This window comes from Paroedura picta, chromosome 3, assembly GCF_049243985.1.
Source record: "Paroedura picta isolate Pp20150507F chromosome 3, Ppicta_v3.0, whole genome shotgun sequence".
Lineage (NCBI taxonomy): Eukaryota > Metazoa > Chordata > Lepidosauria > Squamata > Gekkonidae > Paroedura > Paroedura picta.
This window is the reverse complement of record NC_135371.1, coordinates 156,408,033-156,428,429: the sequence shown is the minus strand read 5'-3', so window position 1 is coordinate 156,428,429 and position 20,397 is coordinate 156,408,033. Positions and strand designations below refer to the sequence as shown.

Genomic DNA, 20,397 nt, shown 5'->3' with positions numbered 1-20,397 from the left:
ATTGCAGCCGCAGAGTAGCGTCAAGTAAATACCTTCCATTGAAATCCCCGTGGGTTCAGTTCCCAGCTTTGGGCCTCCCTTCCTGAAGACGGCAGACAAAACTCGGACCCAATGGGATGGAAGCAAGGAGCGACCTTTTTGTTTGTAGAAACGTCTTGTGATCAGGGGGTTCTTTTATTGGCTGTTTTTTAAACATGACATTTATGATGTACTTGCATGGCTATGCCCAAGAGCGTTTTCAAAGCTGACATTAAGAACGCTTCATAAGCTCTCCGGTAACACTTGTGAACAAATGTAATGCAGCAGAGCATGTGACTGAGACCAATTTCAACTTCAGCTCAGGCTTTGCTGGATTTTCTATTCTTATCTATAGCATCGTTCCAGTCATTCATATTTTCTAAAGTGTATCAATTTGCCGTGTGCCATGGACAGTTGCCAACTTTAGAATGGGAAATTCTGGGGACCTCAGAAGTGTAAGATCCTAAAGTCTGCCTTCTCAGAGATTTTCTCCTGGGGAACTCTAGAACTCTGAAAGATGGCAAGCCTAGTGTTATTGTTGCCATAGACTTCAAAGCATGTGTTGCAAGGTCATGATCTCTCAAGCAATAGGCATGCAGATGGGTACTGTCCCCGTAGGAATAGAGCCTCATGCATGTGGCACAATGACATCAACAAAACTGCATCACAGCCAGTGTGCTATAATGGAAGGAGTGTTAGAACTGGACTACGGAGACTAGGGTTCAATGGCTACAGCCCTGAGTTTATTGGATAGTTTTGAGGTTAAGCTAAATGTTACTTTTTAAAAATCATTTAGGTCAGGCTTTCTAACATGCAGCTCCCACAGTGTCCTCTAGGGATGTTTTGGGTCAGGAAACAGCTTGGGGGGGGGGGGAGACTAGAGTTCCTCCTTTGTCCCCCAGCCACATTGTGGTTCCCAACTGAATTGGTCCTGCAGCACTTGAAAAACTGCAGCATGTAACACACTGTTACCATTCATTAACTGGCAACCGTGGGAGGATCAGAGGGGTGGAGACACACAAAAATTGAAAAACTAGTAGAAACCATAGAGACGCAGGGGGTTCCTAGAGTCTCATGTAAAGAGCTGGCATCACTTCCAGTATTTCAGCCAGAATCTTGTTGCAACATCGTGCAGTGCCATCCTCCATCCCCCTCATTGAGTCCTGGGGGGACAGGGAACATCAGCAGGGCTTCCCACACCAGAAGCAGACAATGGGCAACTCTAACTTAGTGCCTAGCTTGACCTGCAGACCATCCCTCACTTACCTCAAAGGATAGGATGCAAACATGACCAAAAAACAACCTGCAAAGCTTTTTGTTTTAGCCTTTAAAAGACCAATTTTTTATATGTTTAAAAATACCCAAGGCAACAACTGATTTGATTGCAGTTTATTGAGAATAGCCATTTCCCAAGGAAATGGGGGGGGGAAAAAACCATAAGAAATAAAGACAAATGCATAAGAACCGGAAACGGCATAAGAACGATATTGTCACAATCACTGTTTTTATGACCAGACAGCTTTCCAAACAATGCAAATAGTATTCAGCATTCTTCTTCAGAACCATGTGACTCCAAATGTAGAGTAACATGTGCCTTGCATTGCCAAAAAATAGATATGATCTTGTTACCTAGATAATCTCAAGCCAATAAGTGTCAGTAATTCAATTTCGACTTGTCCCTGTACAAACACAGACAAATACAGTGGAATCCCCATGCTATTTCCTGTGACACATGGAATTACAGCAGCAACCAAAGAGAACAAACCGTCGGAAGAAGAAGCCTCAAGAAAGAGAAGAAAAGATCATTTAAATACATATTGCCATTTGGCAGCGACCCCCCCAAAAGCCAAAAATATACAGCATAGTGAACGAGGTACCGCCGTATGTGTGATCTACAGATCTCAATCAAACCTCTTCTAGCTGGTGTCATAAATGACAAAACCACCTGCTCATTTCCCTACCATTCTCTACTGGCAACATTCCTCCGTCGGTTGTGTTTTAAGCAATAAGCAACAGAAGCAAGATGGAAGATGGCGCCTTGTTGCAAGTTTCCTTTGAGGATCAAAAGGAGACACAGTTTGTTCTTTTCTGGGAGACCAGGGTGAGGTTGAAGGTGTTGTGCTGCTGCCGCTAGAAGCTCCTGTTCCGGGACCTGCTGGGACTTAATACCCTCCACCAGATTTGGTGGACGACGTGGTGCTTCTTCTTATGGTTGTTCTGGAACCGCCTCCTGAACTACGCGAGAAACCACCTCCTCCGCTAGAGGAGCCTCCTGAGCCACCACTCATGATGCCTCCACCGCCTCCGCTTATAACTCCACCTCCGTAGCTTCCACCTCCGTAGCTTCCGCCTCCGTAGCTTCCGCCTCCATAGCTTCCACCTCCAATTCCGCCGCTGTATCCACCACCTCCGACTCCTCCACCGACTCCCATTCCACCGCTGTATCCGCCGCCTCCGATTCCTCCACCGACTCCACCCATTCCACCGCCGAGTCCACCGCCTCCCATTCCACCTCCAAGTCCGCCGCCTCCCATTCCACCTCCAAGGCCACCGACTCCAAGTCCGCCACCACCATACCGGTGGGTATTGCTCCTCACAGCTGCAAGAGAAGCACAGGTTTAGTAGCACGTTCACAGGCACAGCCATAAATGCAGAAAAACTGCAAAATGAAGGGTAGCCAAGGTAGAATCTACTTATCTACTTACAGACATGAACTTGGGATCCTTGGCCACATAGTCTGTTTAGGAACAAGAAACATGAATTATTCACTGAAGCAAAGCCCTCCTTGACTGACGACATAATGGTTCCAATAGTCTTAATTACATTTCTTGTTCTTGTTGATAGTATTCCTTTCTAGCATTTATGAATCATTTGACTAGGAGTGCAAGGGGACAAAAACTCATCAGGGTGGTACTTCAGTTCCTACCCAACCCCAGCAATCAATGCACACATTCTAGACTAGTGTGTAGGAGCAGAGATGACAGAACACTGTTCATTGCATGGTGAAGAGCGCAAAGATCGTTACAGAAGAAGGCAAAAATTATGCTGTACAATTGCACTGTTTTCTATCCTGTCAACTGTCTTGAGTCTTCTAAGGAAGTACTTCTTCAATCAAAGAGAATAAGACGTGGAATGAATTGCCACAGGTGGTGGCTACAAGCATAGGCAGCGTCAAGAAGGGTTTAGATAAACATATGGAATCAGGGCTCCATCAATGGCTCTTAGCCACAAGGCATAGATGGAACACTGTGTCTGGGGCAATGATGCTCTCTTGGTGTTTAGGGGCAACAGTGGGAGGGCTGTTGGCATTCTGGCCCTGCTGGTGGACCTCCTGGTGGTATCTGGGGTTTGGCCACTGTGTGACACAAAGCGTTGGATTGGATGGGCCATTGGTCTGATCCAACCTGGCTCGTTCTAAGAAAGGCAGTCAATTAACTAAAAACAAATACTCTTTTTCCAAGATAGCACAAATTTGCTGCCTAAAATATGGATATTGAATATTCACAGGGTGTTCCCTGAATATTTGTGCAATCCCGATTGAATTTCTGACGTGTAAATCTGACATCCAGTAGTCTTTAAGATCATCAAGTACCCCTGAGGACAAGACTTTAGTTGAAACCTTCCAGAGAACAAGTCGCAATGAATGTACCTGCTCTCTTCTCCTTCCAGCAGTTTCCTGTACATGGTAATCTCAATGTCCAGACCAAGCTTGACATTCATCAGATCCTGGTACTCTTTCAATAGGCGAGCCAGTTCTGCCTTGTCCTTCTGCAGCGCAACTTCCAGCTCCTCCAGTTTCTGTTTTGCATCCCGTAAGGCCAACTCTCCACGTTCCTCGGACTCAGTAATGGCCGATTGCAGCTGAGCACACTACAAGAAATGGGGGGGGGGGGAATGGATTTATTTCCACTGCAGGTCTCTTTTGTCAGGAAGAAATAACTGGGTTGACTGACATTTGCTGGCCCTGTTTGTTCTTTGGGTGTCTCAGCCTTGCCTGCTGGTTATCAGCCAGTGGTACATTGGCTATGAGCTTCCCAGGGAAAATGAGCACCTATTTATCCGATAATGGAGCCACTGGTTTAGGTTTCAAGGCTGGTCTGATTGCAATAATGCAAAGGCAGCCCATAGCTAAACCACCTCTACATGTCCCCCGCCTGGCTACCAGACACACCTTGGCTCACCTGGCTATGCTACACACACCCTCCGATACATAATGACTTTCCTTTCCCTCTTTGTACAAGGACATCTTCCAGTGTTTCTGGTCTGGGCTCTGGGCTCCCATTGTAATCCTCTGTCTGGACCTCTCAGCCAGTTAAGCGTCTGGAGGAAATGTGTCTCCAAATGCCACACACCTGGCTCAGCGTCATTCATGTGGTGTGCACAAGGCCCGCCTTTTGTGACGCAATAGCCAAAGGAGGCCTCTGTTGTTGTTTTTCCTAACTTGTCCCGTATTCCAAAGGGTTGAAAAACTGGAAGGGCGATTGAGAAGGAGGTATCACACGGCTTCCAAATGCGATGGAGTTGCTGAGACTGAGAATGCCCTCTTCTAAATGGCACCTGTTCTCCAGCAAAGCTCTTTCCCCCAACCATTTGAGCACAAAGACATTCTGCATGCATAGAACCCGCTGTACTATGAGCCCTTCTATCTAGAGATTTTTTAAAGGCTCACTTTTCAGCCTCGAACCCATCGGAAAGCTCATGCTCCATACCTGCTTCTTGGCATGTTCAATTTCGGAGCGCAGTCTCTGGATGGCTCTGGTCAACTCTTGAATCTCCTGTCTGGTGTTGCGCAGGTTGTCCCCATTTCTTCCTGCTGTGTTCTGCAGAGCTTCATACTATTGTACAGAAACCATGTGTTAAAAAAAAGAAACAACCTCCAAGGTTCCCTCTGTATTTCACCACATGCCCTCACATATATAGGTCACAACAGAAAGAGCAAAGTTGTAAAAGTTTAGATCAGGATGACTGCTTGGGAGGGTCTAGACAGAGGCATGTCCTTTGCAAAAGCTCATTGGTTTCCTTTATTGTTATTAAATTTGTTTGCATCAACATGGTAGAAGTGCCATAAAATTCTTGCTTGTTCATTTGAGCGCTTAAATGAGAAGGCTAGCTGATCTTGTCGGCTCTCAGAAGCCAAGTAGGATCGGCCCCGACTAGTATGTGGATGGTAGACCTCCAAGGAATACCAGGGTCATGATGCAGGGGCAGGCAATGGCAAACCGCCTCTGAACTCTTATGCCTTGTAAACCCCACAGGGTTGCCCAAGTCAGCTGTGATTTGACAGCATTTTCCCACCACCAATATAGCATGGGGGTGTCATCTGTTCTGCAGGACCCTAAAATCAGATTCAGAACTGTGGATGGCAAGCGCTGCCTTCATTCTTTTTGGGATCATCTTTGCAAAGTCTCCATAGAAGAAGAGAAAAACACAGGCGACTTGGAAGACACCAACCACATTGGGTGTCCCTCCCCCCCCATCTCTGCTGTGTTACTTACCTGAGTGTGGTACCAAGTTTCAGCCTCAGCTCGGCTACTGCGGGCGATCTCCTCATATTGGCTTCTTACTTCATCGATTATACCTTCCAAGTCGAGGTCGCGATTGTTATCCATGCTGACAACAATGGAGGTGTCTTGGCCAACTGTCTGTAGCTGAGACAGTTCCTGTCAAGGACCAAAGGGAGGGACCACCATTAGTCAGGGATGGCTACCTTACCTCTGCTATTCCCTACTAATCACTGCCTCCATTTTCCATACATGAAACATAAAATGTAGATGGCCACTTGAATGAAAAAATGAATGAGATGGCTCAGTCTCAAAATCAGGGAGACCTAGGTCTGAGGAGAATTGGGGGGGGGGAATCAGGGAGACTCAGGTCTGAGGAGAATCAGGGAGAATCAGGGAGAAAGACCCAGGTCTGAGGAGAATTGGGGAGAATCAGGGAGACCCAGGTCTAAGGAGAATCAGGAAATCAGGGAGACCCAGGTCTGAGGAGAATCAGGGAGACACAGGTCTGAGGAATGGAAAGAATCAGGGAGACGCAGGTCTGAGGAGAATCGTGGAGACCCAGGTCTGAGGAGAATTGGGGAGACCCAGGTCTGAGGAGAATCAGGGAGACCCAGGTTTGAGGAGTGGAAAGAATCAGGGAGACCCGGGTCTGAGGAGAATCAAGGAGACCCAGGTCTGAGGAGAATTGGGGAGACCCAGGTCTGAGGAGAACCAGGGAGACCCAGGTCTGAGGAGAATCAGGGAGACCCAGGTCTGAGGAGTGGAAAGAATCAGGGAGACCCGGGTCTGAGGAGAATCAAGGAGACCCAGGTCTGAGGAGAATCGGGGAGAACCAGGTCTGAGGAGAATCGGGGAGACCCAGGTCTGAGGAGAATCAGGGAGACCCAGGTCTGAGGAGAATCAGGGAGACCCAGGTCTGAGGAGAATTGGGGAGAATCAGGGTGACCTAAGTCTGGAAGCTTCCATTGCAAATATGTGTGCAGCAGAAGATTTGTGCCAGCAAAGGAAGATAGAGATGTATAACTAAGGGTAGCCAGGAGTGACATTTTGTGTCCCTTACTGTTCCTCCAGGGCACATACCTTGTCATCTAATCCTCAATGACTACCATCACCGTTCTTTTGATTCCCTGCTTTGTCCCCTCAAAACATTCTAAAATGATATATCATCGCCGCATCATATATAGATTTATTTTAAGAAGGGAAGGCGGGTTTTCACGAAGCTGGATTTGAATTTGGGGCTGGGGAGGGGGCTGGGAAGAAAGCCCCGGGTAACTCACAGGGTAGAAAGACTCTTTTACCTGTTCAAATATAGCTCGCAGGAATCTGATCTGATCTGCCAAAGCACCGACTTTGGTTTCCAGGTCAGACTTGGTCATATAGGCGCAGTCCACGTCCTGCGAGAGGAAGGAGAGAGAAAGCATCCTTAGAATTTCTCACGGTGTTCTCTCCAGCTGCGGCTCACATGGCAGGTCATGGGCACACCTGCACAGAATGTGTGTTCCCTTCTTGGCTCTCCAGGCAAGGCTTTGCTGGAGCTGTGACTCAGCAGAGCTCAGCTTCAGACGCTGCTTCCCAGCGTGAGAAGTGAGCCCTGGAGTTTGAAATGATGGAGATAAGAGGTGCCGATCCCACTTCCTTGTCTGGTGACTGCATTAAGACACAGCACTTGAGCAGACCGTGTTTTCCAAAGGCCTGAACACTTAAAGCTGCCTTATCCTGAATCTGATCACTGGCCAAGGAAGGTCAGTGCTGTGCGCTCACACAGACAGCCGCTCCCCAGGGTCTCGGGCAGAGACAGGTTTCCTATCACCCAGTCCTCTGAACTGGAGATGCCAGGGATTAAAACCTGAGATCGTCTGCATGCCTGGCAGATGCTCAGCTGCTGAGACACACAAGAAGGTTCTGATACGGAGTTGCATTCATTTAAGAAATTCCCACATTCATCCTGAAAAGGTACGCCACACCAGTTCTATGCAGAGTGACTTCGGTTTAGGTAAAGGTAAAGGTATCCCCTGTGCAGGCACCGAGTCATGTCTGACCCTTGGGGTGACGCCCTCCAGCGTTTTCATGGCAGACTCAATACGGGGTGGTTTGCCAGTGCCTTCCCCAGTCATTACTGTTTACCCCCCCAGCAAGGAAGCTGGGTACTAATTTTACCAACCTCGGAAGGATGGAAGGCTGAGTCGACCTTGAGCCGGCTGCTGGGACTGAACTCCCAGCCTCATGGGCAGAGCTTTCAGACTGTATTTCTGCTGCCTTACCACTCTGTGCCACAAGAGGCTCTTGACTTCAGTTTAAGCCCCTTAAAATCAGAGGGTTTAGACTGGAGCCACTCTGCCTAAGATTGTATGGACTGTCCCCTAAAACTGCACCAACGTGATTCAATCAGCTCTAAACTGCCACCATCCCCTCCCTCTTCAAACAAATGCATCTAGACCTTTGGACAGTGTGGTTCAGTGCCCCCATTGGAGTCTCCCAACAGGTTCTTCTCACACGCAGCCAGGTCTTACCTTTTTCAGGACCACAAACTCATTCTCAGAACTTGTACGCTTGTTGATCTCGTCTTCATACCTGTTTTAAGGGGGGGAAATTTTTAATATATATCTATATATACCTTGAGTTCTTGCAATATTAAGGTTTTTGTTTTTCCCACTAGGGTACTTTAAAAATTGACAACAGGAAATGCAGGATTACCAGATGACTATCACAAGGCCAAAATAAGCACCACACATGTTTTGGGATCTCCAAAGCAGTTGATTGAATGTACACCAGGCAACTTTTCCCATGCCGTGGATGCACTGGTTGGAATGTCCTAACCTAAGCATCTATTTATTAATGCAAGTTCCTGGATGTATGGAAAATTAAGAGTGAAATATATTATGTTTTGAGGGCTATGATGCAAGGACAGGACTGCTCTGCTACTAGTTCGACTGCAAATGAATCATTTTAAAATGCAGACATTAAATGTCATTATGTGTGATATCAATTTTCCTTTGAAGAGCCATGGCCTTTGGCTTGAGCATTAATACATTTGATAGATGCTGATGCAAGCCTGCTGTTAAAATCAGATTGAATCGGAACACAATTACCTTTTGGGCTCTGCAGTGCCTGACAAGCAAATATTCATGGATTTTCCATGTGTCATGCATCTGTGTCCTCATATGTCCCATGCATGAATGTGGGTAGACGGAGTTTGAGCCCAGTGGCGCCTTGAAGACCAATACACTTTTATTCAAGGTATGCGCTTTCCTGTGCATGCACACTTTTTCAGATGCATACACACCAAAGCTCCTACCTTAAAGAAAATGTTGTTGGTCTAAAAGATGCCACTGGACTCACACTTTGTTCTGCTGCTTCAGACCAACATGGCTACCCACTGAATGAACATGTGTATTTTGTCACGTGTTCCTATCAACTAATCAGAGAGCTTCCTCAAGCCAGTGCAATCCTAAGTAGAGGAATATCCTTTCAATGACTTTGAAAGACATAGAAGGAAGCAACTCTCCTTAGGAGAGTCAGTCCACCACTGGCCATTTGCAGATCCCATTCAAAGAGTATTGCAAGCTATAGTAGACACGTGTGGACATCAGACATGATGATACATGTAAGAAAAGTATCATTTCCCCTATGCTTCTGTGCAAGAAATGCATCATTTGGCAGCCTTCTCCTCATCTCTTCTTGGGCTGATGTTTTGTTTTTGATTGTTTCATTACTAGCTTGTGAGAAGGAATGGAATTACATGGCCGTTCCAGAGCAAGGATGAAATATGCTTATGGTGAGTGAAGTTAATCACAGGTATCAATTTTTTTAGGGATGTGCAGGCCGCTATTCCCCCCCCTTCATTTATACCCCACTTCCTCCTCACTGAGAAACCAAACCAGCTTACATTGTCCTCTTCTCAAAAACAACCTTGTGAGGTAGGTTAGTCCTAGAATTCCCTTGCCTAAAGTAGCCCAGGAAGAGAGAGTGGACCTTCCCTTCATGAATATAATGAGATGTTGGCAGCATTGTCTGCACAACATTCTGTCCATGTGCATGGTGGGCATGAAATGTGCTGATGCACCCACAGCTTCTTCAACTCAATTGGAAGGGCTGTTTATCTGCCCAAAGTCAAGGGCATCACACCCATTGCCACGTTTAGACTGAGGTTTATGGCAGGATATTGTTGAACCACAAACTATGGAACTGGGCTGCCAGTAGTAGCCAACTTTTCCTTAGCGTAAGCACTTGTTCACACTAGAGAAAGTCCACAGGCTCTTCATAAACCATTGGACCGTCCATCAAAGTGAAGCATATGGAAATCCATGGGCAAATGGCACATCTTTAACTGTGTGCTGGAGTGTGACTGTGATATGAAAAACACAGGAAGCTGCTGAGTCAAACCCTATCAAGGTCAATACTGGCTGTTCTGACTGGAAAATGGCTCTCCAGTCTTTCCCATCACCTAATCTTTTTAACTGGAGAAACTGGGGAATGAACCCAGTAAGCCAAGCAGGGGCTCTCCCTGTGAACCACAAGTCATTCCTAGTACAGCTGCCAGCTCTGGGTTGGGAAATACCTGGAGATTTGGGGGGTGGAGCTGGAAGTGGGTGGGATTTGGGACAAGGAGGGACCTCAGTGGAGTCCACCCTCCAAAGCAGCCATTTTCTCCAGGGGAACTGGAGGGGAACTATTGCCTGGAGGCCCCTTGGCCCCTCGTGGGGGTTGGCATCCCTAACTGTGATTTATGACCCTTTGAAGGACAACACGTCTCACACCAATCTCCTATGTATGTTTGCTTCTTACTTGTTCTTGAAGTCTTCCACGTAGTGCTGCATGTTCTGAAGTTCTGGTTCCAGCTGTGCCCTTTGACCACGGACTGCTTCAATTTGCCTCCTCAGTGTATTAAGGAAGCTCTCAAAGGCAGCGTCCAGGTTCTGTCTCGGGCCTTGTCCTTGTGACTGCTGTTGCAAGATCTGCCACTTGGTTTGCAGAACCTTGTTTTGCTGTTCCAGGAACCGGACCTGAAACCCAGGAGATTAAGATGTCTTAACCATTGGAGCAGAGTTGCCAGCTCTGGGTTGGGAAATGCATGGAGACTTTGGAGGTGGAGTCAGGGTGGGGAGGGACCTCAGTAAAGTATATTGCTATGGAGACCATCCTCCAAAGCAGCCATTTTCTCCAGGGCAACTGATCTCTGATGTCTGGAGAGGATAGTCCTCACAGAATGTTGGGAGACATCAGACATTCACAACAAAACCGGTCCCCACCACAGATATCTGGTTTTTCACTAGAAAGGTCATGGTCAAGGAACCTACATCCCATTTCCCTCTTTTTAAACTTTAAATGAGAAAAGTTCATGATTGGCATGTTTGGATAACCTTTGAAGGATGTATGGACTTCCCACATCCCCAAGAAACTTCACTACTCTTATTAAAACTCCCTTGAATTTCTTTCAAATGGCTTCTCTTTCTCGAAAGAAGGAACATTTAGATTCAAATAAAAACTGGGCTTTAGCTAAAGCTTGCAAATGACCCATTGCTTGGATGAGTAAAACCTTCTGTAAGTAATGAGGCATGAAGGCTTTAGAAATAACAGTCCTTTTTAAAAAAATACAGGCTGCAAATGACTAGCATAGAAATGCATGGGTAGGTGAGCAGATAAAAATTGTTCTGCCTTTAGGGTCTTAGATGCAAGACTAGTTTGGCCAGAATTCAGTGACAAATCAAGCTGTTCAGAAAGGCATTGACTACTTTGGGCCTGTGATATTTCCCTCAAAGTTCTTTAGATATTTTGACGCAGTAGGAACACCCTCATACACAGAAAATTTATCTTGCAATTATGCTCTTTGGCCATATTTTTGGTAGCAACTGTATTTCTACTGACTCAGCCTTGTTAGTCAAGGCTTTAAGTCTCAAAGCATTCTACCTGTGCCAGTTCTTGGCCTTTGTACTGCTTTATAACTGAAGATCAGTTCATGAAAATATGTCATGCTCTTTCATTTTTGCTAAGCATTGCTGGAGGAAAATGGAAGATCTTCTCTCCTTGCTTTCTACCTGTCAGCTGTATTCAAAACAATGAAAAATTTCTAGTGCAAATGTATCAGCGGATGCATAATTTCTTTTTTGAGACTTTGATCTATAGACTGCAAACAGAACATTATACTGAGAACAAAGTCTGTATAATTCCCGCTGGGGAAATGTAGAAATCAGATTTTTCAATAAAAACCTTTAAATCAGTATCAGATAGCTTTTTGGGTCAATTATTAAAAACAAAGTTATCTGTTTTTAAAAAAATACAACATCTGACATGCTGTCTGAAGAAAGAGTTCAACTAGTAACACCTGTTGCTATGACAGCTCACCTTGTCGATGAAGGAGGCGAATTCATTGTTGAGGACCTTGATCTGTTCTTTTTCTTGATTCTTTACGTGCTGGATCTGTGGATCAATCTCTACATGGACTGGACGCAGAAGACTGGGATCCACTTGGACATCATGGATGCCTCCTGCCCCACCGCCAAAACCACCAGGTCCAAAAGGGCCTCTGGGACCACCAAAAGGACCTCCTCCAAATCCTCCGATACTGCCACCACCTACCATGCCACCATAGCCTCCACTAATGCCACCACCCCCAATGCTGCCACCACCAATACGTCCGAAGCCAGCGCCACCTCCGCTGCCAAGGCCACCGCCATAGCCACCGCCATAGCCGCCTGCTCCTCCACTTCCATAACCACCAAATCCTCCACCGCCGTAGCCACCACAGATGCCTCCCCCATAGCCTCGTCCATAGGAAATTCTTGTAGTTCCGCCTAAGTTATGGAGGCTTCTGCTGCCATATTGGCCGCTGAGACCACCACTGCTAAATCCTCTGCCTGAGGAAAAGCTACGTCTACCTCCTCCTCCTCCACCACCACCACCGAAAGCAGAACACGAGCTGTAGCCCCTTCTGCTCCCTTTGGAGGATGAATAAGTCTGGAAAGACATCACTGTGCCTTCAAAACTGAACAGGTAGCAAAGAAAACGATCAAGCCTAGCAGTTGTTATGCAGAAAGGGAAAGATGCATGCAGAGCTCAAGGGAAGTGAGTCCCTCTGAATGCAGCGTTGGAAAGAGCCTCCCTTTTATTTGTTCCAGGGAGGTGTTGGGCTAGATTTTGCATGGGCGGGAAGGAGGATATCATTTTATTGTGTTCATGGGCTTGGTGTGGTTGACAGATCTTCATCTCCAGTTTACCAAACACTGACCCTACCCATTCGCACACCCTTTCGGTGCTGAGACAGAGAGAGACGACGGCGGTGATGAAGAGCAGCGATCATGCAAGATGTTTTCAGTGACTAAGACATCTTAAGCTTGATGATGGTGTCTGCAGAGTAGACTCCTTAACTGACACGCTGCATCACCTTTGCGTCTCAATGGAGGTCCCATCTATCAGTATCTCCATCTGCATTTCTAATTGTAAAACCCCATAGCAGGCAACCACTCTCATGAATGCCAAACCAAAGCATGGCTTTCACAATCCCGAAAGCACGCCCGTGATTACACCCTAAATCTGCCGCTGTGTGGAAAATTGCCCTTGGCTCCCTCGCAGTAGTTTCTCAACTTGCATTTCAAAGAGGTAATTTTTTTTTAAGTTGTCCGAGAGGATATATCTGGGTTCTTACACTGACATCTGTAAACTCTTCTTGCAAAAGTTGCAGTTCCGTTCGTTTCGGAGATCGCTCCAGCAGGAAACGAATCTTAGTCTACGGACACTGCCGTTTTGTGGAGATGACGATCGTTTGGCAATGAACAGCCCAGGGGACACTTCTGCTTGTGCATCTGGTCATCTGCTCTGGGAAATGGAGTAGGGATGCTGGCAAGAGACCCTTGGCTGTTGTGGTGGTGAATGATGGAGGACAGCTACGAGCTGTTCTCGCTCTCTTTTTTCCCCCCCGGCAACAAGAGTTCCCAAATGGTTCATTGTACCTTCAAGATCATCTCATCCATTGTGGCACGAGCATTCGTGCAACACTCAATTACATGAATTCTCTTTTATTTTTATTTTTTTGTCTTTGGGTGGAATGGGTAGAAGGGCTGCTGTCTTCTGAGTGGGTCTGTGAAAGACAGAAGGTGAGAAAGATGGAGATGAGCAGGTGAATGAAGACCAAGTCGAGAGGTAGAAAGGCAGGCCTTTGACAGTAAACACCATTTCTAAAAACTTCTAAGCAGACCAGCGTGACGAGAAAGGAGAGACCAGCTGCCTAGACGGCTAAGACAAAAAGAAAGACAGGAGTACGAGGAAAGGCATTGTGAAATGTATTATTTAGCTTGCTATGATGAAATGTATTTATCATGATGGTGCTTTCAAAGCTATAATAACCTGTGTTATCTCTGATCCATCGCCTTATCCGTGCAGGCACTTGGGGGGTGGCTGTCACTGAATACTGAACTCAATGACTATTTACTGATCATTTACATTATTTCACTCTTAATATTCACTGTAAATTCTTCACTGTTCTGGATTCTGGACCAGTCGGCGGTTTGTTTTAATGCACATTCAGGTGTGAAATGAAAAAGTGATAACAGTGATTTTAAAACCTGATTCTTTTTGCAGAGGAACTATCCAGTTCCTCTTTGCTGTTCTATTTCTTGCAGGCCCAAGAGCACCAACAATGCTTCCCAAGGTGTTTTGGCTTCCCTGTGCGTTTTGCTGCCAGGTGAATGATGCCAGAAAAGGCGGCTTCACAAAGCAGAGGTGCCTCCTTCCGATGAACTGTGTAAGGAATCACCTGTGCATGGTGTGCAACCGATAGGGTGGCCAGCTCTGGGTTGGGAAATACCTGGAGATTTGGGGGGTGGAGCCAGGAGTGGGCAGAATTTGGAGTAGGGAGAGACCTCAGTGGCGGTTAATGTTATGGAGTCCACCCTCCACAGCAACCATTTTCTCCAGGAGAGCAGATGTCTTTAGTCTAGAGATGAGCTATAATTCCAGGGGATTCCCCGGTCCCACCTGTGGACTGGCATGCCTAACAACTGTGCATGGCTCATCAATGACAATAGGGGACCGAGGTGTTTAAAATATATATTTCTAAGAGTATTTCACTCTGTGAGAAGAAAATCGAGCTGCATAGTAACCTCTCCTTATTCAGCAGATAGTGTCAGTGCAGCTTAGCTGTGATTGTGTAGGGTAGCAATCCCCAACCTGTGGGCTGCGGACCACATGTGGTCCATCGACTAATTGGAGGTGGGCCCCGAAGGACGCCTTCTCCCCCCCCCCCAGCCCTTTACTTCATCCCCCCCCCCAGCCCTTTACAACACACTTCGGGTGTCATTGTCTCCCATCACTCCCAGATGGGACTATCTTGTTGCAGAGAAACAAGCTCAGGGTTCCCATTGATTTGTCATTGTCATGAGTTAACATTTCCATGAAAATAAAATGTTCCTTATGTTCATTGTTGTGGCGTGTCTGTATCTTATTTTGAAGGGATGTTTAAACATTACCATAGCGATCAGAGAGCGTTAGGGCAGTGGTTGAGAGTAGAGGAGTAAACTACCCCCCCCCCACCGGGCCTCAGTAAAATTGTCAAGCGTTGAGTGGTCCCCGGTGATAAAAAGATTGGGGAGCCCTGCTGTAGGGGGCCCAGTGTTCAGTGATGGAGTACACATCGGACAAGTACCAACAACTGCAGTCTCCCTGCAACCTCTTACGGAATGTAAGCAATTACCTTACAATGTAAGCAATTACATTAGGCAGCCCTAATTCCTTTCTCTGCAATGCTCTCAGAAAAGCATCCTTATGCCATCACCACACTTAAATGTCTTAAGGTCAGAGGTTACAACATCTGAGATAATCTTGACTAATGAGGCTCCAGTTTCTGTGATGGCGTATATCTAAGTTGAAATATTGCTGTTCTGATTTATTTGAGCGCGCCGGCATACCCACTGAAGATAATAAGTTGTACAGTCCCTACACTGTGGTTTTAAGACAGTCGCTGAACAAATATCATGTGTTTTGCTGTTCTGAAATATTACAAATAAAGGACATTTTTGCAAAAAAAAAAAAAACCCTCAAGTGTTCCATTTGTCTCTCCTCCTTCTCTGTAATACCCTTTAGCCTTTTGGGGGACCTGCATATTCCATTTGTCATTAGAGAGTCAGCGTTCAAAATGTTGAAATAAGGTCTGGATTCCAAAGAAGAAGAAGAAAAAGAGCAGCTATTTATACTCTGCTTTTCATTTCCCCGAGTGTCAAAGTGGCTTCCAATTGCCTTCCTTTCCTCTCCCTACAACAGACACTGTGAGGCAGGTGAGACTGAGAGAGCCCTGATATGACTGCTCTGTGACAACAGTACTAGCAGGGCTGTGACAAGCCCAAGGGCACCCAGCTGGCTGCATGTGGAGGAGAGGGGATTTAACACTGCTGTGAAAGCTCACTTGGTGCTCTTGGCCTAGTTACTCTTGCACACTAACAGGGTTGTTGCGAGATTAAAGCAGGGACTAGAAAGCCAAATGCACATCTCTGAGCTCCTTGGAGGAAGGCTGGGATAAGCCTGAAGGGAACTGATCGGGTATTGGTTTTTGGATTTTCAATTGGAGGCTGCTTCCTCCCAGACAGCCAAAAGTACAGCCTTAAGCCTGCTCCACCCAGCACCATTGTATCTATTCAAATCTGGCTGGCATGTTCCAGAAAGGATTGAGACAAGAGGTTCTAAGATCAGGGCCTGAAATATCTCCCCCTCTACCCATGAGGTCTCTGACAAGAACGCAATTTTTGGTAGAACCTGGAAGTGATGTCATCGCAAAGGAGCATCGTTCTAACATTAATTCAGAACGTCATGGTTTTAACCATTTATCTGTTTGTTCATTCATTTGATTTATATACACTGGCTTAACATAGAGCATTGCCCCTATGCAGGGAGATCATTTTTGGGTTGTGCCAGCTGTCACCACGTCACTGGTACTGGGGATTCCCCCCCCCCACACACACACACACATACACACACACTGGTCCACTGAGGAGTCTTGGGGGAAGAGGACTGCCAGCAGGAGATCTCCCACCCATCCTGGAGACAACCTCCCTCCCACCCAAACTGGCCCTCAAACCACACTCAGGCCATCGGTTTTACTTTACATGGATTTGGCAGTAACCCACTTGTTTATATAGGTCTGCCATTGTCATATCTAGGTGGGCCCTCAGTCTGCAAGAGATAGCGGTTGAAATGTCGGATTAGAATCTGCGAGACCTGGGTCCAAGTCTTCACTGTGCCGTGGGAGCTCCCTGGGCAACATGGGCCAGCCATTCTTTTTTAGCCTCACCTAAGGCGGTGTGGAAGAGACTAGAAAGGTAAGCTGCTTTGGGTCCCCATCAGGTCCAAATCAGTCCTTCAAAAGAGCATGTAATGTAGAGAATAGAGAGGTTTTCCGTTCTTCCTTCCTGTTCTGACTCTTTAAAAAATGCTTGTTTCGGTTCCATTTCTCCTTGGTGCAGACCAAATGCTGTGACTGCTCTTTCTAGCACTGGTGAGTCTGTTTCCATCAAGTGTGCCCCATATTTTCAGCATCGTGCATCCCTAAAGTAGCAATATACATTATTTGGACACCATCAACTAACGCTGCACATTGTCCATATGAATACTCTTTAAATGGCTTACAAGGACTGCACAACTGAAACACACACTGCAAAAGACTCCTCAAAAACACAGCAAGCAAATATGAATCTATATAAAAAGAAATGAAATAAGGAACTTTGGCTCAGTCTTGTTCAGACGGGTGCCAAGTGCAAATGGAAAGGTTTAGATGCCGCTGCAGAAGTGAACTACAGCCAGAAAAGGCCTGTGGTAAATTAGATAACCATGTCAAATAATTAATTAACGATGCCCTTGTCTCCTTCCTGACACTTGTCTGGCTGTTTTATAGAGTTGTCCATGAGATTACAAATTCTTTAGGGCAAGGAAAACTTTCAGGCTGGTTGGAATTAATTAAAAGTGAGGGAAATGTCTGCTTCTCAATACCACACAAAACAGGATTCAGAGGCTGCCTCCTGCCTCCTGTTGAAGATGACACCGGCTGGCTAAGGGTATGTACTTTGTAGAGTTGCCAACATGCCTGCAGGGAAATATTCCTTTAATAATAGCTTAGTGGGATATTATCCATCAGGGTATGTTATCCCCAGAGCCTCTTGTGGCACAGAGTGGTAAGGCAGCAGACATGTAGTCTGAAGCTCTGCCCATGAGGCTGGGAGTTCGATCCCAGCAGCCGGCTCAAGGTTGACTCAGCCTTCCATCCTTCCAAGGTCGGTAAAATGAGTACTCAGCTTGCTGGGGGGTAAACGGTAATGACTGGGGAAGGCATTGGCAAACCACCCCGTATTGAGTCTGCCAAGAAAACGCTAGAGGGCGTCACCCCAAGGGTCAGACATGACCTGGTGCTTACACAGAGGATACCTTTACCTTATGTTATCCCCATGCTGTGAAAAGCTTCATCTGTCAATTTCCACACACCAGTCAACATATTTAATTCTTAGCAAAGCTGTATCTGTGGATATTTACATCCAGAGATTGGAGCCATGGACAGTCAAGGCAGATTATATATAAAGCTCCAAGTTTGCAGAAACATGGAAAATTAGGGGATTAAAATTCTACAAAGTGGTAGAAGCAGCATCTGTAGCTTTAAGAAACAAATGTCCTCAGTAGCCATTGCTAGGCAACCAAAACATTATTGCGAGCCTTCAAGCCTTTGCTTCAATCCTACACTTGTAGCAGATACAGCAGTAAATAATTTTTGAAATAGGGTTTCTAACCTCCATGTGGAGCCTGGACATTTCTCAGAATTATAACTGATCTCCATATTATGGAGTTCAGTTCCCCTAAAGAAAATAGCAGGTTTGGATAGTGGATTGTATGGCATTAGGAGCTGCTGAGCTTCCTCCTAACTCTCTCCCTCTACAAGCTCCATCCTCAAATTTCTAGTAATTTCTCTGCCCCTCCATCCAGCTGCAATATAAGATGCTATTCCTATGATATTCTCCCCCCCCACCGCCCGCCATAATAAGCATGCGGGGCGCCTGCCGATTGGTCCCTCCAATTCCTTGCTGGAGCAACTGCAAGCCGCGCGCAGCGCGGCTCACAGTTGCTCCCTGCCCGGCGGCCTGATGCGGCCGGAGGCGCAAAGCGCCTCCCGCCGCGTCAGGCCGCCGGCTACTGAGTCCCCGGCAGCCGCACGCCGCCCAGGGAGACCGCCGCCCAGGGAGCCCCCAGCGGCCAGCCAGCGTACGGCTGCCGGGGACTCCCGTCCGTTCTTCCCACGGACCTCCCAAAATGGCCGCCGCCGCTGCCAGCCAGCCGCCAACGTCGCCAGCCAGCCGCCAGCCAGCCGCTGCCGCCGACAGCCAGCCCTCGCCGCCGCCAGCTAGCCCCCGCTGCCACAGAAAATGGCCGCGCATGGCCGCCGCTGCCGCCAGCCAGCCGCTGCCCCCGCCAGCCAGCCGCCGCCGCAGCCAGCCAGCCAGCCGCCGCCGAAAATGGCCGCACATGGCCGCCGCCACCAGCCAGCCGCTGCCCCCGCCAGCCAGCCGCCGCCGCAGCCAGCCAGCCAGCCGCCGCCGACAACAATGGCCGAAAATGGCCGAAAATATCCGCCGCCGCTGCCGTCAGCCAGCCGCTGCCGCCGAAAATGGCCGCCGCCAAACATCGCCGACCTCCGCAAATGGCCGCCGCCACCTCCAGCTAGCCGCCGCCGCCGCCTCCACCCAGCCCAGGATGCCCCGCCGCCGCCGCCGCCGCCCGTCAGCCCTCAACGACGGCTCCGGTAAGGTTCGCTCCTTTTCTGCTTGCTGCCCTTTCTGCTTGCTGCCCTTCCCTTCCCATTCTAGCGCCCATTGTATTGGAATTACAATGGGCTCTTTTCCTAGTAGGGTATAAAGCAGGAAGGAGAGTTGGCAGAAGTCACCCTCTTCTTCACTCAGCATAAATTTACTGCAGGATCTTAGCTTGTTGGGCTTTGACAGACACCTACAACTGAATTTCAAAATTAATCACCTGAAACATCAATACTTTTCCATAGAAGCCATTCAGACACACGGTATATCAAAATTTCAAGAACAATGGCATTTCTACACAGACTTTCTTCACAAATAGCATTGACTCACTGGCTCATAAGATCAAGGGACCTGATTAGGGGGCCAATATGTTGAATCAATAATGTATCTATTTCTATATTCCTATGTTTTAAATATGATAATAAAAAGACTATTATTTAAAAAATGTCAGTTTGACCGCTGGCCAGTAGATTTGTGCATGGAAGAGGATTTATTAAAATTCTTTTAAATTTGTTTCCTTTTCATACTACAATAATTCCAAAACACTCCATTAATAATGAAAGAAAGACAAACGTTTACAGGCCCAAACGGGCTGGGGGAGGGGGAGAACTATGTTCAAATCCTCCAGGGCCTGTTCATCTGCCCTTAACAGCCCCCTGCCTTCCAGAATGAGGCCTATGTGTTCATGGCCTTCTCCAGTCTCTTGGGTGTCCGAGGAAGCTTCATTCACACAATTGAGAGGAACCTCTTCGTCAGGGCTTTAATTTCAAAGTCTCCAAGTACAAGGAGCAATCCCAAACAGGTCTGTTTAGAAGTCAGTCACTTTTTATTCAGTGGGCCTTACACCCAGGAAAGCATTTTTAGTACTGCAGCCATGCTGTATTAGACGTTTTTATTTGTACATCCTCCAAAGACTGCCGATAAATACTGATACTTTGTTAAATTTAGTGGACAAGGGGGAAATAAGGGGTCTGCAGGGTCTCTTGGTCTGCCTTGTGAAAGGTTTGTGAAATGTCGATGCCAAAATGCAGATGTCCTGCCAATCCAGAACGCCTTTCTTACATGTCGAATCTGCTTGTGTATTCATTTCCATAACTGAT

At 47.0% G+C, this 20,397-nt stretch overlaps 1 protein-coding gene across 1 annotated transcript; it reads right to left on the bottom strand.

The window, feature by feature from the left end:
* Positions 1–2,180: 2,180 nt before the first annotated feature.
* On the bottom strand, positions 2,181–12,488 carry LOC143831356 (keratin, type II cytoskeletal 7-like). The gene is made up of 9 exons (XM_077324362.1): positions 11,865–12,488; positions 10,308–10,525; positions 8,033–8,093; positions 6,821–6,916; positions 5,514–5,678; positions 4,728–4,853; positions 3,668–3,888; positions 2,724–2,755; positions 2,181–2,617 (listed from the first exon to the last, which is right to left on the bottom strand). The coding sequence occupies exons 1-9, from the start codon at positions 12,486–12,488 to the stop codon at positions 2,181–2,183; spliced, it is 1,980 nt and encodes a 659-aa protein (XP_077180477.1).
* Between the last annotated feature and the right edge of the window lie 7,909 nt (positions 12,489–20,397).